Source organism: Eucalyptus grandis, chromosome 5, assembly GCF_016545825.1.
Source record: "Eucalyptus grandis isolate ANBG69807.140 chromosome 5, ASM1654582v1, whole genome shotgun sequence".
Taxonomy (NCBI): Eukaryota; Viridiplantae; Streptophyta; class Magnoliopsida; order Myrtales; family Myrtaceae; genus Eucalyptus; species Eucalyptus grandis.
In genome coordinates, this window is record NC_052616.1 from 10,148,754 (window position 1) to 10,175,354 (window position 26,601).

At 40.5% G+C, this 26,601-nt stretch overlaps 4 protein-coding genes across 14 annotated transcripts; 3 read left to right on the top strand and 1 right to left on the bottom strand.

Moving 5' to 3' along the window:
* Nucleotides 1-171: 171 nt before the first annotated feature.
* On the top strand, nt 172-21,526 carry LOC104444018 (protein ABIL2). Its single transcript, XM_039313295.1, has 9 exons — nt 172-387; nt 17,312-17,394; nt 17,488-17,638; nt 17,981-18,080; nt 18,165-18,245; nt 18,453-18,495; nt 18,572-18,657; nt 19,551-19,645; nt 20,758-21,526. Exons 1-9 carry the CDS (start codon nt 172-174, stop codon nt 20,926-20,928), a joined length of 1,026 nt encoding a protein of 341 aa, XP_039169229.1. The 3' UTR covers nt 20,929-21,526.
* Nucleotides 698-2,471, top strand: LOC104444082 (protein ABIL3). Of its 2 annotated transcripts, XR_005551372.1 has the most exons (7): nt 698-931; nt 1,224-1,323; nt 1,408-1,488; nt 1,637-1,679; nt 1,755-1,840; nt 1,973-2,067; nt 2,173-2,471. XR_005551372.1 is itself a non-coding variant. In XM_039312981.1 (5 exons), exons 1-4 carry the CDS (start codon nt 878-880, stop codon nt 1,642-1,644), a joined length of 243 nt encoding a protein of 80 aa, XP_039168915.1. In that variant the 5' UTR covers nt 698-877; the 3' UTR covers nt 1,645-2,067; nt 2,173-2,471. The 2 variants fall into 2 exon arrangements, 1 of the variants encoding a protein (XP_039168915.1); XM_039312981.1 differs by having other exon boundaries at nt 1,637-2,067.
* LOC104446111 (probable disease resistance RPP8-like protein 2) lies at nt 4,869-11,802 on the top strand. 9 transcript variants are annotated; one of them, XM_039312961.1, is made up of 7 exons: nt 4,869-6,049; nt 6,185-6,259; nt 7,083-9,645; nt 9,838-9,917; nt 10,040-10,068; nt 10,158-10,270; nt 11,355-11,802. In XM_039312961.1, exons 1-3 carry the CDS (start codon nt 5,041-5,043, stop codon nt 8,753-8,755), a joined length of 2,757 nt encoding a protein of 918 aa, XP_039168895.1. In that variant the 5' UTR covers nt 4,869-5,040; the 3' UTR covers nt 8,756-9,645; nt 9,838-9,917; nt 10,040-10,068; nt 10,158-10,270; nt 11,355-11,802. The 9 variants fall into 9 exon arrangements, with proteins under 9 accessions (XP_039168895.1, XP_039168896.1, XP_039168890.1 ...); XM_039312962.1 differs by having other exon boundaries at nt 11,459-11,802; XM_039312956.1 differs by lacking the exon at nt 11,355-11,802 and adding an exon at nt 10,357-10,690.
* On the bottom strand, nt 20,976-26,556 carry LOC104446112. 2 transcript variants are annotated; one of them, XM_039312968.1, is made up of 12 exons: nt 26,310-26,556; nt 26,090-26,164; nt 25,916-25,990; nt 25,445-25,542; nt 24,992-25,238; nt 24,385-24,456; nt 23,496-23,593; nt 23,012-23,252; nt 22,491-22,628; nt 21,892-22,137; nt 21,728-21,789; nt 20,976-21,379 (listed from the first exon to the last, which is right to left on the bottom strand). In XM_039312968.1, the coding sequence occupies exons 1-12, from the start codon at nt 26,539-26,541 to the stop codon at nt 21,209-21,211; spliced, it is 1,755 nt and encodes a 584-aa protein (XP_039168902.1). In that variant the 5' UTR covers nt 26,542-26,556; the 3' UTR covers nt 20,976-21,208. The 2 variants fall into 2 exon arrangements, with proteins under 2 accessions (XP_039168902.1, XP_039168903.1); XM_039312969.1 differs by lacking the exon at nt 26,090-26,164.
* Between the last annotated feature and the right edge of the window lie 45 nt (nt 26,557-26,601).

The following is a 26,601-nucleotide window of genomic DNA, read 5'->3' on the forward strand; positions in this document are numbered from 1 at the left end:
GCATTGCAATATCTCGGGATCTTAGCCTTGGCTTTGTTGGAAGGAAATGGTTGAGATAAGAATAGGGAAGAACATCAAGAAGAAAATCCGTTTTCATAATTTGGCAGGACGGTGAAAGAGAATAGTGAAGGAAAATTTTCTCTTGGTTAGAAGGAAAATTAGAACTAGGACATGACAATGTCTTGGAAATGGATAATGACAGTCAGTGCTCGAGGATGTGAATTTGAATATGATTGCCTCATCTTTATTGTAACGGGTGAAAAAACTCTAAACTTTGGTATGATGGATGCTTCCCAATTGCCTTCTTCAGTTTCCGCTCCTCAGGAAGCTTCACATTATGATGAGCTCTCCATGAAACAGAGTTTCAACTTTTCAGATAGCCTGAAGGTACTTTGTATATATGGGTTTACCTTAAAATTCGATTGATGTTTCCTTATGTTCACATTTGTCCATTTTTATATTTGTCTGTGTTCACGAACAGGTTAATTTTTTCTACTTTTTTCACCTATTAGATCAAATTCCTCACGATCTAGTTTACATTCAAATTTCAAGGTGAAAAGGTTTGGATCTGTCTTGCCTGCTAATTGTAGCCTTTTTCACTAATCAGGACTTGAAGCATCTTACAAAGTAGTTATACTGGGCAGCTGATTATTTTGAATTGTCTTACAACAGACAATCAGAAACAAATGTGAGATAGATGGGGTTTCACTTCATTGTCGTGTACTGGGTTGAGCATTTTTTTCCTGTTGCACATTTGTTAAATGACCTTGACAAAATTGCAAAGTGGTGAACACATTGAAGGATCATGTGACGAGAGCTTTCATAAACACTGTGGATCACTTGGGCTTCATGACTTATAAGGTCAACTGCCTCTTGGATGACAAGATTGAGGAGGCATCTGCAATTGAGCTCAGATTCTCGTGTTCGACAGGTGTGCTATATAAGGGCTTGCATACCCTCTGAATTGCCATGTCTAGGGTCTAACAAATTGCAACTCACCAGGAAGCATTAAGTTTCTGAAAATCTGAAATTACTCCAGATAACTCCATGTCGTGCTGGAGTATATCACATTGTAATAGAAGAGCAAAAGATATTTTAGATAGCAGAATCTATCCTGCTTCAATGATAATATGGAATAATGCATAGAGAACAACTATCTTTGGTACCATCGACTTTTTTCTCACAAATAATGGATATAATTTTCAACCTTGTCTTTGTTTTAGAGACTACGAATGTGTGAGATGTTCATAGACCATGGAGGCTTTTCTCAGCAGTCACTAGCAATAAGAACTCTGAAGCACCACATGCAATATATCTTACCAGGTACGCTTCCATTGACAAGAGTTGTCATTGGTTAATTAAGACCAAAAGTTTGCAGTTGGCTTATGCTTAAGAACTTTCTTTCAGTTTCAAAATCTGAAGATGGTGGAGATATCAAGAATCTGCGATACTGCATGATAAACGGAGTAAATGGCGAAATGCCTGCAGGTAATGTATGACTCTTTTTCTAGTCTAGCTGCCGCTATGCACATTGCACGGAACAAGATTGGACTACTAGCTATTAAAAGTTCATGAGTCACAGAATGATATCAAATGCTACTATTGATGTACTGATAGCTTTTTTTTCTTTCCGAAGACATATAATCAAGAAATATAGAGACTCCTGTATCATTTGCCAGGTAACTTTTGATAGAATATGTGCTAATCATCCTAGCTTCGTAAACACCCGATGCTGACAGTGGAACCTGATTCAGGAGACTGCATTCGGCAACGCAATTTCCACAATCCTCCCCAGCCGGCTCCTTTAAATTCACAAGTACTTCATCCAACAAAAGAGCAGGTCAGCACACTTGACTCGAATGCTTCAGATTGCCATACCTAGCATGTACATCAAGTTTTCATACCCTATGATTGTATCATATGTCGTGTAGTCGGACAAGCTCCTAATGCAAGCTGTACTTTTCCTAACCAGAAAAACGCGCCTCCCCATTTCAATTTCAACTCACAACTTTGAGTTCTCTTGTCGATAGAACTGCATCTCCAAACCCTTATAATCCCATAAGACAAGTAAGCATCAATGAACTTCAGTGCGGCTGAGTACTTTTTTTGGACTTGTCTTGTGGACATGATCTCTTATGACTGATTCTCTGGTATGCCCACATGAACATCCAGTACCCATCCAAACCCCGAAGATCCCCTTCAATGTCTACTCATGTTGAGAGGAACAGAAGATCTGGTATTGAGCTACGTTCCAGCAAAAACAAACATCTCTTCAAGGCCTTGCTTAGCATGCGGAAGTCGAGAAAGGACAGCAAGTCGTATAAGTTCTTGGATGAGAACTAAGAACAGGGGATAAAGGAAACTGGATAGACCCATATCTTAGTTTCTTTGCATCATAAGTGTACCTTGATATGTTGAAGATCACTGGAAAGACATTGATTTTGTCGTCTAACTAAAAACATTTCAGATCAGAGAGCTGCAAATGAACTTGGCACTAGAACACTCAACATAAAAACAACAGCTCACACCTACAGATTTTGTGTGTGATAGACACGAGACTCTTGTACGCTCCATCCTGAATCTTGACAGTAGCATTATAGTTGATTAAGCAATGGACATGGTTCAAAATCCAAGATCAAAACTAGGACACCCAGCCTCCACTTTCAGTGGATCCCTATGTCCTTCAGGGGTTATCCTTTTATTATTAGCATCACCGTGAGAACCACGTGAAAGAGATGCTTCAGAAACAAGATTGTCGCTGCAGCATTTGGGGTCAGCTTGTACATGAGAAGGCTGCAAACGTTAATTGCAGCAGATGTACAAGCTAGTCATGCAGAGCTCATTGAAATTGAGAATGTCCTCAAGGTAAATAAAGAACTAGACTTTGGACTGGGATGTATTTGAGAATTCAGCAGGTCCTCATGCATCTAGTCTGATAATTCCCTACAAGCAGTTGCTATCCACTGCTAAATTTAATTCAGCTTGTCTGGTAGTTTGGACCAAAGAGTTTCAACAAACATCAAAACTCATTAAGTTCTAATGGAATTTCAAGATGCTTAGAGTCACAACCTTGCCACAGATGGGTCAAAATAGAGATGAAAGAATCGATTACTGTAAACAGAGTAGGACAAGTAACTGTGAAATACCCGTGAGTTGCCAATTGCAAAGACCCTCGTATTGTGAGATTCATTGAAATCAGAGGCTGAGTCTGATGATGTTTTACAATGTTAGCCGAGAAAACATATATTGCAAGAAAGTTCACACTGACATTAAAAGAATGCTGAAGTGAGTGAAATGGCGCTAAAACCAACCTTTAGACTTCATGAGGCCAGGTCACTTTTCATTGTCAGTAGTATCAGTCAGATTTGCAGCGTCCACATCCTCCATTGAAGCTAGTTCAGAAGCGGGCGCTCTGTCTTTGAGCACCATCACAAAACTTATCTGCATCCTGTAGCTCCTTTGTTAGTGAAGCAAAATTTGTCTTCCTTTCATATGAATTTTCAGCAACGGCAACTTGATCTAATGGTTTTCAGAGGACAGCTAATATTTGATAGGCTGCATCGATTGGATTACAAGAGAACATTTGCGAGCTGGAGTACGTAAAACAACATAAGTCCTACAATAAACATGAGAGTAAACCTTGAAGGAAATGAAAAATGAAGTGTGTGCATCAAAAACAGTAAAACCATTCCCCGGCTTAATTGCATGACATTCTCTTTCTAGAGCAGGTCCATGAAACAATCTATCCATTTTGCGGGCTTTACAAAGCTTATTGTAAATTACATGACGCACCTGAACAAGATAAATTTATTTTCATTTTGCCTAAGTCTAAGTACACATGCGAAAGGTAGCAACATCAAAAGGCAGAAGACATCAATGGCAAAGATCAGTAGTGAGAGAAAGGGAACGTACCTTGGCAGTGGAGGAGTGGAGAGAGAGGAAGCCGTCGTGATAGAGCTTGCGCTTCTGCTTGAGGTGCTTTGTGAAGGTGACGTTCCATTTAGTTAGAGCCTCATCCATGGCGGTTTCTGCAATGGGGGGAAGAAGAAGAAGATGATCTTCTAGGCATTTCCGAGAGCTGCGAAGTAAGTAAATTGCTGGGAGGGGGAGGGATAGTTAGCGCCTTTTGAGAGCTTAAATAGTCATGGCGGGAGATGAATCATTAATATATAAGTCTAACTATGCAACCACACTCCCGTGACTCTCTTTTCGTTCCCAGATGTGGAAGAAAATAAACTTTTGATACGATTTTAACTCGCTGTGAGCTAAAACAAGAACCCTCTTTACAAGAAAGCATCATAAATTTAGCACAATAGCATCAAGCAAACTCATGATTCGTCCCTTTATCGAGAAAGCCTTGTACCTTCTTAGAGTGGTGTCGTAACCCTTGGCAGAAGTTTAATCACATTCTGCTGGGGGGAAAAGATCCGAGGAGTGTCCATCGATAATATCATTGGACCCACATATACGCAAAAAGTTTCAGCCATGCCACTAAATTGTGTGCCAAGTAAGAATTATCAATCTTTTTTTTATAGCTTTGGACATCCAATATTATCAATCGCTTTTTTTTTTTAGCTATGGACATCCAATACTGAATTTCTTCCCTCACTTGACTCTCACGTGTATTCGGCACATTTCCTGCGGGATAATGTGACTGATTATGTAATCAATGCTGGTCTTGAGATTTTTTTTTTCTTTTGCTTATCATGAGAGATAACTTACCTGCACATCGGTGGTAATGTCTTGGAACATCCGTAACTGCAGCTACAAAGCATTTCTTCTACCTGTGGAGAGAATATCTACCTGTAGACTTCCCTATTACTCCATTCTTTTCTTCTTGGGGGTGCTTTTGTTGCGTCGGTGGATGTAGAATATGCATTATCAATGCCACACGCAACTTTCCAAGTACTGATTCCTTTCCTCTCTTCTTTGCAACTCGCAGGCCTATATGTTCACAGCTTGTTAACGCATCGGAAGTGAATTCTCAAGTCATTCTCTATCATAATCTCCACTGATCATAGTCTGAACAGTGCAATACCAATGGCCGAGTCTGTTGTTTCGTCTGTGGGGCAGACAATAGGAAAGCTGCTCGTCGACGAGGCCAAATTCTTGAGGGGAGTGGAGGGCAAGGTCAAGGACCTGCACAGGGAGCTGGGGCTGGTCCAGGGCTTGCTGAGGGATGCGGATGCGAGACGAGAGCACAACGAAACTGTTAGAGAATGGGTCGCGCAACTCCGAGACTCCGCCTATGATGCTGAGGACGTCATCGAGAGATACTTCCTCAAAGCCGCGCTGACGGAGGGACGAAACATCATCAAAGCGTACGCTTGCTTCATGGCGAAGTGCTCGTGCGTGCAGGTTCATGACGTGGGCACAGAGATCGACGGCTTAAAATCCAGAATTTCCGATGTTGGTGATAAGATGCAGAAATATGGCATACGACCTTTGAATGAGGGCGAACGCAAATGCGCGAGAGTTTTGACGCCGCAACAGACTTATGCCCATTTCGAGGAGGAGGATTTTGTCGGGAGGGAAGATGGTATCGAGGAGTTGGTAAAAGAGCTGAAGGATGGAAAACACACAGTTGTTGCTCTATGGGGAATGGGTGGTTTGGGTAAGACCACACACGCTAAGAGAGTCTTCAATCACGACAAATTGAAGAACCATTTCACTGGTTTTGCTTGGGCTTGCATATCTCAAGAATATCACGTGAGGGATATCTTGGAGGGAATTCTTGTTAAGTTGATCCCTGATAAAAGAGAAAAGGTTAGGGAGATGAGAAATGACGATTTGTTAGAAAATCTTTACACAACCCAAAAACGGAAGAGATGTATCGTGGTTCTTGACGATATTTGGACCAAACAGGCATGGGACGGTCTTCGAGCCGCATTCCCAGTCAAGTACACGAGAAGCAAGCTATTGATAACAACCCGTAATAAAGAAGTAGCGGAATATATCAATCCTCATTGTTTTCTCCATGAACTTCAGTGCTTATCGCACGAGGAGAGCTGGGTTCTGCTAAAGAAGAGGGCATTTCCTAAAATGAAAGGTAAGACTTCACTAAAGTTATTAACCTAACATATTGTGGCTTCAAAGGATTATGATGTCTGCTTGATTCTAATTTATGACGCTTCTATAATTATTGTCGGATTAGCTATTGAACTTTCTTCTATTGGGCTTGTAGTTGGTCGAGGTATTGTTGCAGGTCAAGCTGTAGAAGGTATTGCAAGACAATCAGAGATGGAGGGACAAATACCAGGTACTTCATTGCTCAATTTGGCCTTTCAGAAGCTTTAGCAATTAATGAATCGATAGTTATAGTGGAGTTCAAATGATCAATATATTAAGTATTAGGCACCATAATTTCAATATTTGAGGAATCGGATGCACCTTTTGTTTCTCAATAGCTCACAATTATACCTCTAAGCCAACATCCAAAACTTTGCTCCTCCGGTCCTCCGATGAGGAGAAATATTGAAAAAGCTTTCATTTGACCATCATAATAAGCAATTTTGATAGGATTTATGAAATAACATAAAGCTTAGCTATGTTACTTCTTCCATAGGCTTCATTTCAGGTCCACCTTTTCTTGCATTTGTGAATAATTGGCTTAACAATAAGACTTGGGATTGTTACGAAAATTGTGAATCTTTATGTGACAAAATAGAGTGACAACATGAAGATTTCACTAGAATTTTGAGGGAGATCAGTACCACACTCAAGTCACGGCAAATTTATCCCTGCGTTGCGTTCTTTTTTCTTCATTGAGTAGGATTATTGTTGTTATACATTTGATCAAGTCAATTAATTCAAGCAACATATAACAAAGACAATACATTACATTAGTTGATTTAGTGTTCTTGATCTTTCAGGCATAGATGGAGGCATACATAGTAGCTTTTCTGTTGGGGTCTCTATAGTTTTTCCCCTTACAAAAACATAAATGAACCACATAACATAAGGAACTACAACATCTAACTCATATATCACAAAACAAATATTTGTCCTTGAAGTTATCTTCTTATGGCAGTTGCATCTTCCTGTTACTATCGAGTTTCAATTTGTTACTTGATATTATGTAGAAATCACTGAAGACAAGAAGAAGTTAGGAGATGAACTCCTTAAGAAGTGTGGGGGATTACCTTTGGCTGTTATTGTGCTTGGTGGACTTTTGGCCGTCAACAAGTGGGAGACGGTTCACAGAAACATCAATTTGTATTTCTGTGATAAGAGTGATGTATTTAAAGTGTTGGCCTTCAGCTATGATGATCTACCATGGAATCTAAAGCCATGCTTCATCTATTTGGCTAGCTTTCCGGAGGATGTGGAAATCCCTGTAAAGAGAGTCCTTCGCATGTGGATTGCTGAAGGCTTTGTGCCGTTCGATTCATTTGATGAAGAGAAAGACACTACAATCGAAGATGTAGTGGAGCAATATTTAATGGAGTTGGTTAAGAGGGGACTGGTTCAAGTACGACTCAACTTGATTGGAAATGTCAAAACCTGTCACCTCCATGACCTGATGCGAGACTTATGTGTCTTCAAGGCTAGGCAGGAGAAGTTTCTAAGCTTTCATAAAATTCAACAGGACAATGAAAGGGAGGGTAGTTCTTCTTCAATGGCAACAGAAGTTGAGTCAACTTGCGAGACACGGAGGCTTTCTCTTTATATGCGCAAGATTGGTGAAGGAACGGTGACTCCGAGGTTGGAACAAATAAGGACTATGCCCCACGTTCGAACTCTTATGTTCTTCCACTATGGAAAAACTACCAAACAGATGTGGCAGCAAGTTCAACCTATTTTCATCAATTGTAAGTTTCTCAGAGTTCTGGCGCTAGATGATCTTGATTGTGTGAGAGGAAATTTACCTAGATCAGTGGGAGACCTAGTCCATCTAAGATTCTTAAGTTTAGCAAGAAGTAAATTTGAGGGCTTGCCGCAATCTATGGGGAACCTTGTATGTATGGAATTCTTGGACCTGTTTATAAGTGGACTTACTATGGTTTCCATGCCAAATGTATTGTCGAAGATGAGAAGGTTGAGGTATCTCCGTCTTCCTTGCAACTTTGCTGTCAAGGAGAAATTCCATGCGGTCCGGAAGGAGTTGCGGTTGGGCACTTTACAAAATTTACGGACATTGAGAAACTTTAGTCCGAAGAAATGTAATGTGAACGATATAAGCAAACTTATCAATCTGCAAAACTTGACTGTGATTCCCTGGGATGATCCTATTGAGCTAGAGATATTTCCGCAACTTGTTAAATTCAAGTTCAAATATCTTCGATCCTCGTCTTTTTATCTTAGAAACTATTTTTGGACCGAAGATGGATTGAGTAAAATGTCAAACTATTGCTATTCTTGTAAGCTGTCCATTAGAGGAAAAATAAAAAAGTTACCAGAACATAAGAGTCTGCCCGAGCAATTGAGGAAGCTGGTCTTACTACATTCTCGACTCGAAGAAGATCCGATGCTAATATTGGAGAAATTGCCTCACTTGGTTGTTCTCATGCTGGGATTTTCCGCTTTCTTGGGAAATAAAATGGTTTGCTCTGCAGGAGGCTTTCCTCAACTCAAGCATTTACTTTTTCATAGATTAATAGATTTGGAGGAGTGGAGGGCCGCTAAAGGAGCCATGCCTCATCTTTCTCGATTAGGGATCTCCTATTGTCCCTATTTGAGGGTGATACCTTCACATGTCTCTACATATGACTGTTATGACGAAATATGGAAGGAGATCGAAAAGGAACCCTGGTGAGAGAGGGATATTGATGCGGGTGGCCAAGGGTGGCCCCAGCTGTCCGGCCAGAGAGGAGGGAGGGGCGCGTGAGCTTGTGGGTTGTTAGGGGGGTGGGCTCCCCAGAATAAATAATCTAATCTCATTATATCATTGAGTGAAAATAGAGAGTATTTTATTATGGCATATTCCTTGACAAATTTTAGTTTCCATGTCAAGTCTTTCCATCATAAATCGTCATTCCTTTCGTTTTCCCTCTCATCCCTGAGGACTTCCCAATCAGTGTGGGGGTGGAATCTGCTGTCGAGGGAACCCACCGACTTTGCTCATGGAAGACTGCAAAGTTCTCGTGAGCGCCGCGAGGTGGAGGAGGAGGAGGAGCGAATTCGTGGCTTCTGTAAAAGACGCTGGATGGATGGGGGAGGCATCTGAAGAAATAAGAGTCGTCGCTTGTCGTGGCGTTGGAAGACAGTCATCCTTGGAAGCTGATGATGCATTGCAGAGGAGAGGAGATCCGATCATTTCCATAGTGCTGGTCAGATGTTTGACGAAATGCGAATGTGGAGTAAAAACTGGGGTACATTGATCTGAAATGGGCGTGTTGCTTTCGGCTTGTGCAATTGATTTCTTTGTATATAGATGAACGATGACGAGAAATGCGACGGTGCATTTTGCATCTCCCAGTCTCCTGTATATTTTGTTGTTATCAGTGTCCCCGTCTCCTACATGTAAGGCTGCAATATATACTTTGGAGATTCTTTTACTTGTGGTTACATTACTCTTTCGCTTTGAACAACGGCGATGAAATTGCTGGATGTAGCGAGAAAGCATATGATTATTTGTCAATCGGGGACACCTGGCAAATGTTCCTCTTCTCCTGCGACCAAGAATTCGCAGTATATATCATGGAGGTAAATATTATGAGGATTTTGGCTTTCTCTAACTGGAATTCTGTTCTCACTTGACTAATTAAGTCAAAAAGATAATATTCGCTCCAGTATCCGTTCAGAACTTTGAAGGGTCTCATAAAATCTCTTCTGTTGAGTTGCTGATCTATGTCCTCTTCAACTATTATGATTGTTTATCTTCTTCTGGAATCACAGACTGATGTTAAACTTGCACTTACCACATCTATGTGTCATTTGGCCTTTGCTGTGGCTCTGCTGAGTTTGAACTTGGAAAGGTGTGCTCAGTATGGAAACCTCGTGCTTTAAAAAGGGCTTCATACTGTGTGGAAGGATACATCCACGTAAAAGCTGTATTGTGGAGCCTGAACAATTACATATGTTATCTTTTGGAATGCAGGAGCATCCCAAGTGGCAAATGAAGAGTGGGTCTGTATATTTTCAATGGAAATGGATAATGACAGTCAATGCACGAGGGTGTGAATTTGAATCTGTTTGCTGCATCTTCATTGTAACAGGTGAAGATAATGGATTTTCCAGTTGCCTTCTTCAGTTTCCACTCCTCAGGAAGCTTCGAATTATGATGAGCTCTCCATGAAACAGAGAGCTTGAACATTCCGAATAGCTGAAGGTACTTCATAATACACCTATAGTTTTCTTCAATACGTAGCTACAAATGTGAGATAAATAGGTTTTCACTTCATTGTCTTGTACCAGGTTGAGCATTTCTTCCTGTTGCACATCTGGTAAATTGCCTTGACAATATTGTAGAGTGGTGAACACATTAAAAGATTTTGCGACGAAAGCTTTCATAATCAATGTGGATCACTTGGGCTCCATGACCTATAAGGCCAACTGTCTCCTGGCTGACAAGATTGAGGAAGCATCTGCGGTTGAGCTCATATTTTCTTGCGTTCGACAGTTGTGCAATATAATTAGGTTTTCCTTGTTTTGTAGTATTTAGGATGGGAAGGGCTTGCATACCCTCTGATTTACCACGTGCAGGGTCTAATAGATTGCAACTGATCAAGAAGAATCAAGTTTTTGAAAATCTGAAATTGCTCTAGATAAACTCCATAACGTGCCAGATTATGTCATATTGTGACAAACTAATTACTAGAGCAAGAGAGATTCTAAATAGCAGAAGAAATCTTGCTTCGACCAAAGTATGGAAAATTACAAACAACCATCTCTCGTGCTATCAACTTATTTATCACAAAGTAACAAATAAAACTTTCAACAATGTTATTGTGTTTCAGAGACTATTGACGTCTGAGACGTTCATAGACCATGGAGGTTTCTCAGCACTCACTAGCGATAAGAACTCTGGAGGACCTCATGTGATATATCTTACCAGGCACGCTTCCCTTCACAAGATTTATCTGTTGTTTTATTAAGACCAAAAAGTTGGTGTTGGCTCATGCTTCATAACTTTCTCTCAGTTTCAAAAGCTAAAGACGAGGAAGTCGGCAAGAATCTGCGATAATACTTGACAAGTGGCTTAAATGGCAAAATGTCCAAATGCTAACGTTGTATGACCCATTTTCTGGTTTAACTACCATATGCATATTGCACATAACAAGATTGGTCCATTATGTGAAGAAAGTTCACAAGTTATAGAACTACTTTTCTTGTTCTTCGGATGTCTTGAGGACATGATCTTTTATGATTGATTCTCTTTTGAATCGCCATTATATCCCCACATGAACATCCAGTACCCATCGGAACCAGATGATCCACTTCAATATATACTCATGCTGAGAGGAATAGGAGAACTAATATCGAGCTATATTCATGCAAAAACAAACGTCTCTTCAAGGCCTTGCTTAGCATGCGGAAGTCAAGAAAGGAAAGCAAGTTATCGAAGTTCCTGGACGAGAGCTAAGAAGAACAGGGGATGAAAGAAAACGGATAGGCCCATATCACGGTTTCTTTGCACCGCAAGTATGACCTATGCTGTATTTGTTACGGTAGCTTAAGCTAGCTTTAAGATTTTGAGAATAATTTAATGCAATAAGAAACGGAACGAAAAGAAAGTCCTGATAAAATTACATAATTTCTACAAGGAATTCCTTCGGAAGATGGTTGCCGCTCTATAGTCTACAGTTCACTCTTGCCTGTTATTCCAAACAGAGAAGGTAAAGATTGAAGAATGTTTAGAAAGCTGAGATACTGTTTCCTCCTGGTAATTAAATAATGATAGGCTCACAAGTCACAATTCACAAGACACAGCTAAGACCGGGCAACCTGGAAGGGACCAATAAAATTGCTTAAGCAGCTATTTATCACAATCACAGGCTGCTTTTCCCTCAGTTCGACTGAGGTGCTGCTGTTACAAGATCTGCATGCTAAGACACAGCTAAAACTGGGCAACCTTCAATGGCCAGATATATGTTATCTAACGAAGTATCTAAACTGAGCATCTTTCTTGATAGGAATCGAACGAGCATTGTGTACAAACGAACGGTCTATGATGTAACTTTGTCTTGCCATATAAATATTTGAAGACATGGGAAGATACATAGAAATATTTCTGCTTCCTCAGCTGAACTTCTTCACCATGCTTTCACTTGTCTTAAATTTAACTAATATCTCAGATTGACACGGGTGGCCTCTTTCCATTTCGATATGTAAACATAGTGTACCTCAATATGTTGAATATCACTGCAAATACATTGATTATGTCGTATAACTAAAATGGTTTCAGATGAGACACCTGCAAATGGACTGGGCACTAAAACACTCCCCATAAATACAAGAGCTTGACTGTAAGAATTTCATATGCAATAGGCACGAGATTTTTGTGCACACCATTCAGATTCTTATAGTAGTCAATATGGTTGATTGAGCAATGACCATTGTTCAAAATCCAAGATCAAAACCGGGACACTCGGCCTTCACTTTCAATTGATCCCTATCTCCTTCGGGGGTCTTCAATTCATCATTAGCATCGCCACAAGAACTGCATGAAAGAGATGCTTTGGAAGCAAGTTTTGTTGCCACAACATTTGGGGTCAGCTTGCTCAGGAGAAGGCGGGAAGCGATAATTGGACCAGATGTGTATGCTAGTCATGCAGAGCTCAGTGCAATTGAGAATGTCCACTAAGTAAATGCAGAACTAGACTTTGGTTTCCTACAAGCAGTTGCTACCTGCAGCTAATTTGTTTCTGCTTGTATAGTGGTTTGCACCAAAAAGTTTCAACAAACATCGAAACTCATGAAGTTCTAATGGAGTTTCAAGATGCTTATGGTCATTTGTCACAACCTTGCGACCAATGGCTCAAAAATGGAGCCAAAAGTATTGATTACCCTAAATTTATCAGGACAAGTAGCCGTGGAATAGGTGGGAGATGCCAATTTGAAAGCCCTTCTGTAGAGTGAAATTCATTGAAATCAAAGGATGATTCTGATGAAATTTTACAATGTAGACAAGGAAACATAAACTATGAGAAAACTAACATTAAAATTTGAAAGAGCGCTGAATTGAAAGATATCACGACTAAACCTACCTTTTTCGACTTCATGAGACCAGGTAACTTTTCGTAGCCAACCTTGTCAGCTAGATTTCCGATGCCTCATACTCCACTGAAGGTAGTCTAGCAGCCGGCATTCTTTGTTTCTGAGCAACATCAGAAGAATTATCTGAATGCCGAAGCTCCTCTCTCAGTGAAGCAAAACTTACCTTCCTCTCATATGACTTTCTGCAGCGGCAACTTGATTTAATGATTTTCTGCAGCTACAGTAAGTAACACAATGTAGGTTCCTCCAATAAACACGGGAGTTAACTTTGAAGGAAATGCAAAATAAAGGGGACAGCGATGCATCAACATTGATACGACCGCTCCCAAACTTAATTGCATGACATTTTTCTTTCAAGACCAGGTTCATGACACGATCTATCCATTTTGTAGCTCCTTCACGTGAAAAGAGATTTTCGTTTTTTTCTATTAAATATATAAATTATATAATATATTGATGGCAATAATATCAATCGTATTCGCTAATTCATTTGTCCAAAGTTGTTCTTCGATTCTTATAATAATTTCATATATATTGTCCAATATTAAGTTAAACCGTACCCGCACGCGCATTAATCGAATTCATATATTTCTTTATTTCACGCTTTAGTCTTCTCCATTGAGTCAACGCACCCTTGGATTATATGCAAGAACGCTAGACTACATCTTTCCAGCCGTCTGTGTGTAATCGTTTCGAAGCTGACATGACGTATTCATTATCAAAAATTTCATCCATTCTGCAATTTTGCCCATTCTGCTCGTTTCATTTTCCCTATCATCCTCGTGGACTTCAATTCGGGGGGAATCCGTCGTTTCGCTCGCTGTGGAGAGGAGAGGAACTCGCGACTTGCTCATGGAAGATTGTGAAGTTCTCCCGAGCGCCGGGAGGGGCAAAGGTGCAGGGCGAAGGGCACGCGAGAGGAGGTGGAGCGAATTCCACGCTTCTCCAAAAAGACGCTGGATGGAAGGCATATGAAGAAACGAGAGTCGTCGCTCGTGATGTTGAAATCGTCGCCACGAAAGCTGCAATGGAAAGGGCAGAAGATCCGAGCGTTTCGTAGCGCTGGTCAGATGTCTGACGAAATGCGCGGGCGAGAGTAGAAACCGGGGTGGCTAAAAGCCGAAATCGGCATGTCACTTGCGGAATGAGTAATTCAATTCTTTGTATATCTAAAGATTATTTTCTATGTGTGCCTACTTTATTCTTTCCCTCTGGATACACAGAGATGAAGTTGCTGGAGGTAGCGAGAAAGCAAATGATTATGTGTCGATCGGCGACGCACGGCAAATGCTGCTGTTCTCCTGCGGTGAGGGAATTTTAGCTTTCTCTACTCGGAATTCTGTTTTTAATTTCACTAATTTACTCAGATGGATAATATACTCTCCAGCATCAGTTCAGACCTTCGGAAGCGTCTCTCATAAATTGACTAATGGACCCTCGCCCCTCGGTGCCGGCAATTGTCTTCATTGGTCAAAGAGTCACAGAGCATTGAAATAGTCGTTGCACAGCCACGGGCTCATGCTTACTCTTGATTGTTGGTATTTGGAAGCCATCTTTTAAGATCGATTCGGACGAGTCACGTAGGAGAATCGTGTCGGATCTTTCTTTTCCCCTATATTTTCTCCTAGACTCCAGGTTGAGCTCTGTGAACATGAGATTCTGCTTTCTACATTTGCTGCATGAAGCCCTCAGGACAGAGCAGAATCGATTATTCTGTGGTTTGCCATTTCATCGAGTCTTGCATGATAGATGATTTGGCCTCCGCGTGGTTAAATCGTCGCTAAATGCTGTTGCCCGACTATGATAACTGATGTTCCTCCTACTGGGAAAGAACAATGAAAGTCATTATTGATTGACACATAGCTGTTGGGTTGCGACAATCATCTACAAGTCTCATCATATAGTACGATTATGTATCATAAAAGTCTGATGAGGAATTCCCAACCACCTAAAATGTTCCAATTTCTTGGCTTTTTATATCGTGTTCATTCCGATATTTTCTCAAATGACTTGCTTTTTCTTGTTTCTCTTCAAGTAGGTGCTTCTGGTTTCCATCTTTACCATGAAATCTTGCTCGATCTTCAAGATGACGATGTTAATAAAAAGTTGACAAATGCAAAGATTTTGCCACCTCACTTTTAATTGCGTTTACAGGATCTTTGGCAAAACCTCACTTTCATTGGATTTGCATGCGCAGCTAGAGTAGGCCTATTTTTAGATTAAATGTCATTTGGTAGCTGAATTGAATGTGTAAGCCCAGCATCACCAGACTTCCTAAAAAAGTCCATTGTGTCTTGTGCAAATTGATTATATCCAAAAAAAAAAATCACTTTATTGACAACTAAATTAAGCACAACTATCCATTGACGATGCCATTTTACATAATTGGTACCAAATAAATTTCCAGATGAATGCAAATTGAGTTGAGAATTTGACTGAATCCACATTTTAAATGTGATAGATCTATCCTGTGTAGGCTAATGAATGAAATCAAACCCATCCTTGAGTTCAAATCAAGCCTGACAAATTTGGGTGAAGAATTAAACCGAATTCATCAGTGAGCAAGTTAGGTGGGACTCCCAACGAGTTTAATGGCAATGCCATTATCATTTACCAGCTCATCACATGATTTTAATGTAGGCAAAAAGCAAGTTAGTCTTTTACTCTAAGTGAACGAAGTCTTTTCTATTTTTCAACTTTTTCCCTATACTAATTTAGTGTGGCTTGAATGATAAAAAGACTCAAGCTAACAGCACTAGACAGCTGATGCATGTTGGCTACGTAGAGGATTGACTTCTATGTAGTACCAAATGCCACACTGAGGCATGTTAATGCTTTTGATGGACGAGAGTGAATGAAAATGATAGTATTTCCCACTCATAAGCAGATATTACACTTGATCTTTGCAAAAGAATAACTTGAAAAACTCCTTCTCATGTGTCATGCCGCGTATAAATATCGGGAGATGAGAAAAGTAGTAAGCGGAATGAACGGGAGCGGAGATTGGATTGGTGAGAATCTTCCTTTATGCTAGATATGTAAAACCTTAGATTATTAGCTGGAAGAAAATGCTCATACATGACAGGCTTATGGGCAAAATAGCGATTAAGAATTATTGGGATATTATTGTTATTGGACGTCTCACTTTTGTGGTGTTCAGTTTGGGTGAGCGTTGCTTTCAGTACTTAATCCCAAAAAACTCAGCGCCTTGCGTGTCCTTGTTAGTATGGTGCAGCCTTCATCATAACCCCAATTATTGCTCTCCCCAACAGAGACACTCAAACGACCTCGTGACAGAAGCAAAAGGCACAAATCACTCTGACACTTGGTGGTGACCCATTGCTGCAAGATGATTTTTCTACTTTCTCTCCCCTTCTCTCAATATCTAAGGTGAAGATCACTAATTTTGGTTATGGCCTTTTGGATATCTTTCTTTGCTTTTCCTTATCAGAGAATGTTAGGGAGCTGAAAGGAGGCTTGGGACTGTGTTGCAGTAGATAAAAAGGAGGAAACGTCAGCTTCGTATTCTTCGCATATGCTTTTTGCTCTTCTGTTGAGATTTTTTGTCTGGTTCTTTTTGGACCTGCGGTTTGGCAATGCTCTGTGTGATCCGTGAATTGACAAAACAAGAAGAAATGCTTCCATTGGCAATAACTGTTGTCGTCGGCACATGGAGAACTCTGTGAGCATTGCAATATCTCAGGAATTTAGCCTCGGCTTTGTTGGAAGGAAATGGTCGAGATAAGAATAGGGAAAGAACGTCAAGAAGAAGAAAATACGTCGTGGAAATAAATAATGATAGTTAGTAGTTGAATCTGATTGCTTCATCTTCACTATAACAGGTGAAAATACTCTGAACTTTGGTATGATGGATGCTTGCCAGTCACCTCCTTCATTTTCCTCCCCTCAAGGAGCTTCGCATTATGATGAGCTCTCCATGAAAGAGAGTTTGATCTTTTCAGATAACCTGAAGGTACATAACTACTAGTTACTTTTTCTGGGTTTACCTTAAAATTCGATTGATGTTCCTCTACTTTTTTTTTGCCTATTAGATGATCAAATTCCTCATGATCTAGTTTACATCATGTTCAAATTTCAGGGTGAAAGGTTTGGATTTGTCTTGCATGCTAATCATAAGCTTTTCTCTAATCAGGACTTGAAGGATCTTAGGAAGCAGTTATACTCAGCAGCTGAATATTTTGAATTATCTTACAACGGACAAGATCATAAACAAATGTGAGATGCATAGGTTTTCAATTCATCATAGTGTACCGGCTTGAGCATTTATTCATGTTGTGCATCTCTTTGTTGACCTTGTCAATACTGTAGAGTGGTGAACACACTCAGAGATTATACAACTAAAGCTTTCATCAACACTGTGGATCACTTGGGCTCCATGACTTATAAGGTCAATAGTCTCCTGGATGACAAGATTGGGGAAGCTTCTGCAATTGACCTTAAATTCTCTTGTGTTCAACAGGTGTGCCATATAATTAGGTTTTCCTTGTATTATAGCATTAAGAATGAGAAGGGCTTGCATACCCTATGATCTACCATGTGCAGGGTCTAATAAATTGCAACTTACCAAGAAGAATTAAGTTCTTGATACCGTGAAATTACTCCAAATAAACTACATGACTTGCCGGAATTATATTACATTGTAACAAACTAATTGGCAGAGCAAACTATATTCTAAATAGCATAATATATCTTACTTCAACAATAAAATGGAAAATGACATAGAGAACAACTATCTCTCGTACTGTTGACTCATTTATCACAGATAACGAATATAATCTCCAACCCTATTTTTGTGTTTTAGAGACGACGAATGTGTGAGATGTTTGTAGACCATGGAGGCCTATCTCAACAGTCACTAGCGATAAGGACTCCGAAGCACCACATGCGATATATCTTACCAGGCATGCTTCCCTTCACAAGATTTGTCATTGGTTTATTAAGACCAAAAGATCGAAGTTGCTTCATGCTTAAGAACTTTCTTTCAGTTTCAAAAGCTAAAGACGGTGGAGACAACAAAAATCTGCGATATTGCGTGACAAATGAAGTGAATGGCGAAATATCAGCAGGTTAACATTGTACGACTCTTTTTCTAGTTTAGCTACACTGTGCACATTTCACGGAACAAGATTGGCCTATTAGATGTAAAAAGTTCATGAGTCATAGAAGTAGCTGTTCTCTCGCTCATCATTTGCAAGTGTTCACCTTATTCCATCAAAAAGCGGAATATCAAATGCTACTACTGACGTACTAATAACTTTTTTCGCTTTCCAAAGAAGTATATCCGAGAAATATAGAGACTTCTGCATCAATCGTCAGGTAACTTTTGACTGAATTTGTTCTACTCATCCTAGCTCTGGAAAGACCTGATGCTGACAATGGAACCCTGATGCAGGAGACGGCATTTGGCAACACAATTTCCACAATCCTCCCGAACGGGCCCCTTTTCATTCGCAAGTACCTTGTCCAACAAAAAAGCAGGTCGGTATTGAATACTCCAAATTGGGGGTAAGAGCATTAAGAGTGCCCAAACTTTCGTATGTGCTTATCCGAGTGTCAAAACTTTATTTTTGCTCAATTCAGTGTCACAAATTTGAAAGATTAATCATTTGAGTACCAATTCCGAATTATCTCCCCAAAAAATTTGACATAGACGCTAGTTGTTTAACGTGGCTTTGCCAGCACTAATGTGGACAATTTTTAAATTACTTTTTCTTTATTTTTTTTCTTTTTTATTTTGGGCGGGCAAGAGTCACCAACAGCAAAATCCTCGCCCTTGGCCACGAAGGCCCTAAGCGAGGTTGTGAAGGCCCTAAGCAAGTTCGCAAAGGCCCTAAGCGAGGTCACCGAGGCCTCACTAGCCACTACACTGGCAAAGTTATGAGGGCCCTCGCCTAGGGCCTTCGTGGCTAGATCTGTGTGAGGGCTGCCTCGCCCTCATAGTGAAGGCCCTATGCGAGGGCATCACATCCTCACCAGCCACGGGCAACGTTGCCCAAAGTTGGCGGGGGCTCTCGCAGCCTCGCCCAGGACTTCACATCCGAGGGCGAGGGTCTCACGACCAACAAGGGTCGCCAGTGACCCTCATGGCAAAAAAAAAAAAAAAAACAAAACAAAATTAAAAACACAAACTTTAAAAGAAAATTAAAAAAAAAATTCCATGTAGAATGATTTGTTAGAATTGACACTCAAATAATTGATTTTATTCTGATGTGGCACTCAACTGAACAAAAAGAAATTTTGACACTCCTAATGTTCTTACCCCCTCCAAATTGCCATACATAGCGTTTACATCATGTTTTCATGCCTATGATTTTATCATATATCATGTAGTCAGACAAGCTACTAATGCAAGCCGCACTTTTTCTAACCAGAAAAACGCACCTCCCCATTTCTATTTCAACTCACACGTTCAAGTTCTCTGGCCGATAAATCCACATCTCCAAACCCTTCAAACGCCAAAAAACGAGTAAGCATCAATGAAATTAAGTGCAGCTTAGCTATTAAGCTTTATTTTTGTTGGACATGTCTGGCGGATATGACCTCTCATGGACGAGTCTCTTAGGGCGTGCATGGAAACGTTTCTTAGAACGTTTCCGGCACACTTTTTGTACGGAAAGTGTGCCGGGAACAAAAAGGAACAGTAAACGCGTTTGGTTGCGTTTTTGTTCCTTTTTTTTTTTTGTTTCTGGAACGAAATAGGAACAGAAAAAAAGAAACAAAAAAAGTTGTTTCTCCAGAAAAGAAACACTTCTCGGAAGAACAAAAGAACAAAACGACTCTTCTCTCTCTTCTTCTTCTCTTCTTCTTTTCTTCTTTTTTTCTTATTTTTCTTTGGCCGGTCGCCGGCCTCGGCCATGGCCGGCGACCGGCCGTCGAGGCTCGGCCTCGCCAGTCCGCGAGGCCGAGCGTCGCCGGCCCCGGCGAGGCTCGGGCTCGCCGGATCTCGGGCGGCTCGAGCTCGCCCGAGCCATGTGAGGCTCGGGCTCGCCGGACTGGCGAGCCCGAGCTCGCCCGGCCAAGGCGAGGCTCGGCGTTGCCGCGCCGGCGAGGCCGAGCTCGCCTTGGCTGGGCGAGCTCGGGCTCGCCAGATCCGCGAGCCCGAGCTCGCCATGGCCGGGCGAGCTCGAGCTCGCCAGATCCGGCGAGCCCGAGCCTCACCGGGGCCGGCGACGCTCGGGCTCGCAGGATCGGGGCGAGCCCGAGCTCGCCAGCCAAGGCGAGGCCGAGCCTCGCCCAACCACGGCTGCTCGGCCTCGCCGTGGGCGGCGAGCCTCGCCGTGGCTAGGCGAGGCCGCGGCCCCGTCGGCCGGTCGCCGGAGGCCGGTGACCGGCCGAAAAAAGAAAAATAAAAAGAAAGGAAAAAATAAAAAATGTTTAAAAATTAAAAGAAACAAAAAAATAATAAAATTTAACCAAACGTGTTTCTGTTCATTTTTTATTCCCGAACCAAACGTTACCAAACGCGTTCTTTTGTTCAAAAATTGTTCCCCGGAACAGAAACACTTTTTGTTTCTGTTCAGAAAAAAAAGCACAGAAATAAATCCATGCGCACCCTTATATGCCCATATGAACATCCAGTACCCATCAGAACCCCGAAGATCCACTTCAATGTCTACTCATGTTGAGAGGAACAGAAGAACTGATATCGAGCTGTATTCCAGCAAAAACAAAAGTCTCTTCAAGGCCTTGCTTAGCATGCGGAAGTCAAGAAAGGACAGCAAGTTGTACAACTTCCTGGACGAGAACTAAGAAGAACAGGGGATAAAGGAAACCGGATAGACCCACATATGAGTTTCTGTGCATCAAAAGTGTACCTCAATATATTGAAGATCCCTGGAAATACATTGATTATGTCATATAACTAAATACGTTTCAGATCAGACAGCTGCAAATGAATTTGGCACTAGAATGCTCCACATAAAAACAGGAGCTCGACTGTACAGATTTCATGTGTGACAGGCAGAATTCCTGCGCACTCCATCCAGATGCCTGACAGTAGCAATATTGTTGATTGAGCAATGGATATGGTTCAAAATCCAAGATCAAAACTGGGACACTCAGCCTTCACTTTCAATGGATCTCTATCTCCTTCAGGGTCCATTCTTTTATCACTAGCATCGCTGTGAGAACCATGTGAAAGCGATGCTTCAGAAACAAGATTGTCGCTGCAGCACTTGGGGTCAGCTTGCCCATGAGAAGCCTGCAAACGTTAATTGCAGCAGATGTACATGCTAGTCATACAAAGCTCAGTGAAATTGAGAATGTCCTCAAGGTAAATAAAGAACTAGATTTTGGACTGGGATGCATTAGAGAATTCAAGCAGGTCCTCATGCATCTAGTTTGAACATTCCCTGCAAGCAGTTGCTACCTGCTGCTAATTTAATTCAGCTTGTCCAGTAGTTTGGACGAAAGAGTTACATCAAACATCAAAACTCATTCTGATGGAATTTCCAGATGCCTAGAGTCACAATCTTGCCACAGACGGGTCAAAATAGAGCTGAAAGAATCAATTACTGAAAATAGAGCAGGACAAGTGGCAGTGAAATACCTGTGAGTTGCCAATTGCAAAGTCCCCCGTCAAGTAAGATTTATTGAATTCAGAGGCTAATTCTGATGGTATTTTACAAAGTCAGATGATGAAACATATATTGCAACAAAGCTAACACTAAAAATAAAAGAATGCTGAAGTGAGTGAGATTGCAATAAACCAACCTTTAGACTTCATTAGACCAAGTAACTTTTCATTGTCGGTAGTATCAGTCAGATTTCCAGTGTCCACATTCTCTACTGAAGCTAGCTCAGCAGCTGGCGCTCTATGTCTTTGAGCTCCAACACAAAACTTATCTGGATCCTGAAGCTCCTTCATTAGGGAAGCAAAAGTTGCCTTCCTTTCATATGAATTTTCAGCAATGGCAACTTGATCTAATGGTTTTCGGAGTACAGATAGTATTTGACAGGCTGCATCAATTTGATTACAAGAGATCATTTGCAAGCTGTAGTAACACACATAGGTTCCTCCAATAAACATGAGAATTAACTTTCAAAGAAATGCAAAATGAAGTGAGTGATGCATCAAAATCAATAAAACCAATCCCAAGCCTAATTGATGACATTCTCTTTCTAGAGCAGGTCCATGAAACAATCTATCGATTTTGCAGGCTTTATGAAGCTTACTGTAAATTACTTGACACACCTGAATAAGATAAAATTATTTTCATTGTGCCTAAATCTAACTACACATGCGAAAGATAGTAACATCAAAAGGCAGAAGATAATTCTAATATAGAGAAATTTCTCCATAGAGTAATCACCATCACGTAGAGGCTTGGTCTCGGAAACTCTCCTGATGCAATCTGTGCTTTTCATACCAGATATTCTACTGTTTGAATCCAAATCTCTCGTTGGATGAACCTTCCCCGAAGTTTTGTCTCCATGTTTATGCCAGGGTACTGTAATATCCAAAAGTCAAGCATTAGGCATCAAATAATTGAGGCACATAGAATTAATATCTATGAAAGAAAGAATTAGATGTTCCAATTCTGAATCATCTTGAGGTGACCATATCAGGTGTACAACCCTCCTCATATAAGTGCCCCTACTTGGTTAGGGAGATAGCAACTTGATTAGGGAGGTAGCAACTTTCTTTTAACATGTGCTTTCAACATATTCATTTCCAATTGTATCTTAACACCCACAGATCCACTTAAATAACCTCCTCAGTACTTCACTAGGACATAGCTAGTCAAACAGGATGCATCAAGGAAAACCACATCTACAATGAAGTTATTGAAACATCTAAAAAAGCATTGGATGAATCAATAATGCTGCAAACCTCCCAGGATTGATTGATCAACTTTAGCACCATCCACCTCCCCATGGCCTGTCCTCATTTCTCCGGCAGCGCGACATGGTTCACGATCATTTAAACCCATTGGCCCCTTTTCTTGTACCACATGCTCCCCAATATCAACTAAGTGAGAATCGAACACCAGAGATTTTCCAGTTCCCAACACTTCATCTCTCCTAAGAAATTTATTCACCAAGATTTTCCTACTAGCATCATACAGTGTGACCTGAATGATCCAAGGGGAAGAAAACAATTAGCGGAAAAGTGATTCCAGGACCTATAAAAAGGCCTTTGAACTTTTTTGGGTAATGAAATGCACTTGAATTAGTGTGATACTTGGGGCACATAATGAACCGCTATCCAAAAAACAGAAGTGATTCATGTTGGATCAGCAAACAAAGTGGCCAGCCCAGTTTAATGGAAAAGCAGTGGCTTAATGAAAACATCCATGAAAGTGCCTCGAAATGACCTGCCTCCCTAGGGATCTGCGAACTTCAAGCTGCAGAAAACCATCATGGTATTTCTTGGCCTTTTGAGTTACTTGTGTTGTGTACAAAACCTGCCATTCTACATGATAGGAGAATGTCAATCTCCAAGGACATGCTCAGAATAATACAAAACAGCAGGAGCACATAGCCCACAAAATAACATTCACATGCTCATGGGTGTCAAAAATGGCTGAAGGACAATAGTGGACCTGTTATTGATTTCATTATTTCAGTAACCTCAAGCTAAAAGGAGGCAGTAAATACAAAGTAATATCAAGACCATAACTGGCTACTTATGAAAACTTTATTAGAAAATCTATCGGGAAGTAGAACAAGCAACCAGCTCATTAATGAAAACTTCAATAGAAAATGTAAAAACCATGAAGGAATACACTGAGGAATCCATGTAACTTAGCCCATATGCCCTCCTCTTTTGCATGGGGTTCTCTTAAATGGGACTCATTTTTCAATATCTAGAGCATGGTGCTAGAGCTAGGAAAATATGAAGAACATAACCTGACAAGGTAAATTGTGGATTTTCCAAGTGAAAGGACAACTTTAGACCACCTCTGAAGCACAAAGCCGGAACCTTTATACATAGTTTTCAATTTGGTGAATCTTCTATCTACTGTACATTTTTTAACTCAAGTGCGATATCTGTCATATGTAAGGAATTTCGAAAATCCATCTCATTAAGCAGTATAGAGTTTTGCCTATGACAAGTGCCAAAGTTTCCTAATGGGCAACTTTGATTTCACCAAGGAAAAAAATGTGAGTTCATAATCACATAAGAACTTGCAACAAATGTAGAGACAAGGCAACTAGCAAACACTCTTAGCAAGCTGAATATGCATCCAAGCAAAATCTGACCTGTTATGCCCAATTGTACTCCCCTTTGCCCCCTTCTGATGCATCTGGCCATTTTTTTCTTCTGAAAGAGTACTAATGAATACATGTTTCAGTGCATCACAATCAGAATCAGGTAATGATCGTAGATCATGCAAAACATGAAGAGAAGGGAATCTCGCTCCTTAACAGAAAAGGAGAAGATGATATAAATAACAGAGATGATTTTTAATTGTGATCAGTCTATATTTGGTCAATGAAGAAAGTGTAACTACATATAAAAACAATGAACTAACTCTTGGCATCTGCAAGTTACAGAATTTGTGGAAATCATCCCACGATCATAAACATCCCATGAATTTGTGTCTGTAAAGCTCCGAATCACATTGTGTTAAAATATCAGTTTGGTGAGTACGAGCATCCCTAGTTACATAAATTTGCAGAGCAGCTGAATGATAGGATTGATGGGAATATAAACAATCAGGGAGAAAATTTTGACAATCAATTGACAGTTCAAGACTTTAGGAGAGGAGCTAAGGCAAATTACCTCCAAAGAATAAATCAACAGGAAAAAAACAGCTATATATAGAACACCAGCTAACAAATCAAATTGAACTCTATTCCAGGGTACCTTTTACAGCAGATTTAACGGTGGTAACATTATGCTGCTGCTTTTGCATATATAATTTGTGAGGAGAACTCAAGCTGTTTCCACTTGCATTTAGATTCAGTTCCCTCAAAGATTCATGGTTTGCTTCACGATTGCCAACTTCAACCAGATGACCAGGAAATTCCATCATCTCCCCAGGGCTTACTTCTTCAGCTTTGTTCAGGAACCTACTATCTAGAAGTTTCCAGCTCGTATCATACAAGAAAACCTGGTAAACGCCCCAAAAAGGTTTCAATGACCTGAGCCATGTTTATCCTGATAAAATTTTTTTACTAATCTGTAGAGAAAGTTATACACCATGAAGAAGAAAACTAACTAATTAAGGAAGGAAGACCTGAAATATGATTCAGCAACAAGATAGCTGGTATTATCTAAGGTTAATGATCAGTAGAGATGTAGAATGTAGAGCTTGACCTGCCTAGTGATAGATCCACTGCTTGTACAACGCAAGAAGCCATCATGATATTTCTTTGACTTTTGAGTTAATTGTGTTGTATACAAGACATGCCAATCTATATCAAAAGGAACACCACGTCAACTGCAGTGCTAAGACAACAATAACAAACTTATGAATGTAACTACAGAGAGAATATAGAGACCAGTTTTCCGAGGGAAAGTCTGGAAATATGCTAGGAAGCTCCAATGTTCTTCAAGAGAAGCGATTTAAATATGTGAACATAATACTGCTGTGACTGAGAAGATTCAATATACAAAGCATCAAATTTGAGTAAATATTTTTTTAATGGATGCCACATGTAGTGTAACAACATGCAGAAATTATACACCCAGAGAAAATCAAGAACAGATTCACAATCTAGGAGAAACATCAAGAGAAAGACACGGCCTGGCATGGGCATAGATGAGTCAGTAAAAGTCCAAACTCACCTGTCGTACTTGATGTCCTTGAGTTCGGACTTGCCTGCAATATGCCATACCTGTTCATTTCATTCTTCTTGAATTCTGAAAAAAAAAAACAAAAGAACGCACGTGCTAAGTTTTGTACCCAGCATTTACTTGCAATTAAGAGAGAATTAGATTATGTAGGAATTCATCGCCAACCTCTAATAATCTTCTGTGATGGGCTTAGGCTGATCGTCTGCTGTTTATGCTTCTCTACTATGGTCTTCTCATCTCCTTGAAAAGAAAGCCAAGTCAATTATACGATAATACAGGTAGATGATGGGCACAAATTTGCAAACGTACAAGCATGAGTCATCGATTTTCAAAACAACGGAGACACCAGCATTAAGAAAGACAAACACATAAGAACAGACAATACCGGCACAATCAGATACATTGACGAACTTGTTTCTGTGAAGCAGATTTGTTCGCTTAGGAACTTTATTTTCTCGGCTGCAAGCATAAGTATCATCGAGAGGCTTTTGCCCTCCTTCAGGCTCTCCAACATCAACCAAATAAGCATTGAACGTCAGCGTCTCACCGGAGCGAACAACTTCGTCATTCTTCAAGATCCTGCATTCCAACAGCTGGTCGCTGCCGTCATACAGCATTACCTGTCAAAAAATCCCATCATCAATCAGGGCATGGCCTAATCCACTCAGAACAAGCTC

What these genes read in the sequence shown, in the direction of transcription:
- LOC104444018 (XM_039313295.1), top strand. Translation starts at nt 172, where the DNA reads ATGACAATGTCTTGGAAATGGATAATGACAGTCAGTGCTCGAGGATGT. An exon ending in AATTCTCTTGTGTTCAACAG is followed by an intron (nt 17,639 to 17,980) that starts GTGTGCCATATA and finishes TTTGTGTTTTAG; the next exon opens with AGACGACGAATGTGTGAGAT. An exon ending in CTTCAAACGCCAAAAAACGA is followed by an intron (nt 19,646 to 20,757) that starts GTAAGCATCAAT and finishes ATGAACATCCAG; the next exon opens with TACCCATCAGAACCCCGAAG.
- LOC104444082 (XM_039312981.1), top strand. Translation starts at nt 878, where the DNA reads ATGACAAGATTGAGGAGGCATCTGCAATTGAGCTCAGATTCTCGTGTT. An exon ending in CAGATTCTCGTGTTCGACAG is followed by an intron (nt 932 to 1,223) that starts GTGTGCTATATA and finishes TCTTTGTTTTAG; the next exon opens with AGACTACGAATGTGTGAGAT. An exon ending in CATGCAATATATCTTACCAG is followed by an intron (nt 1,324 to 1,407) that starts GTACGCTTCCAT and finishes ACTTTCTTTCAG; the next exon opens with TTTCAAAATCTGAAGATGGT.
- LOC104446111 (XM_039312961.1), top strand. Translation starts at nt 5,041, where the DNA reads ATGGCCGAGTCTGTTGTTTCGTCTGTGGGGCAGACAATAGGAAAGCTG. An exon ending in GGCATTTCCTAAAATGAAAG is followed by an intron (nt 6,050 to 6,184) that starts GTAAGACTTCAC and finishes TTGGGCTTGTAG; the next exon opens with TTGGTCGAGGTATTGTTGCA. An exon ending in GATGGAGGGACAAATACCAG is followed by an intron (nt 6,260 to 7,082) that starts GTACTTCATTGC and finishes GATATTATGTAG; the next exon opens with AAATCACTGAAGACAAGAAG.
- LOC104446112 (XM_039312968.1), bottom strand. Translation starts at nt 26,541, where the DNA reads ATGCTGTATGACGGCAGCGACCAGCTGTTGGAATGCAGGATCTTGAAG. An exon ending in ATCACAGAAGATTATTAGAG is followed by an intron (nt 25,991 to 26,089) that starts GTTGGCGATGAA and finishes TTTTTTTTTCAG; the next exon opens with AATTCAAGAAGAATGAAATG. An exon ending in GTGGATCTATCACTAGGCAG is followed by an intron (nt 25,239 to 25,444) that starts GTCAAGCTCTAC and finishes GGCGTTTACCAG; the next exon opens with GTTTTCTTGTATGATACGAG.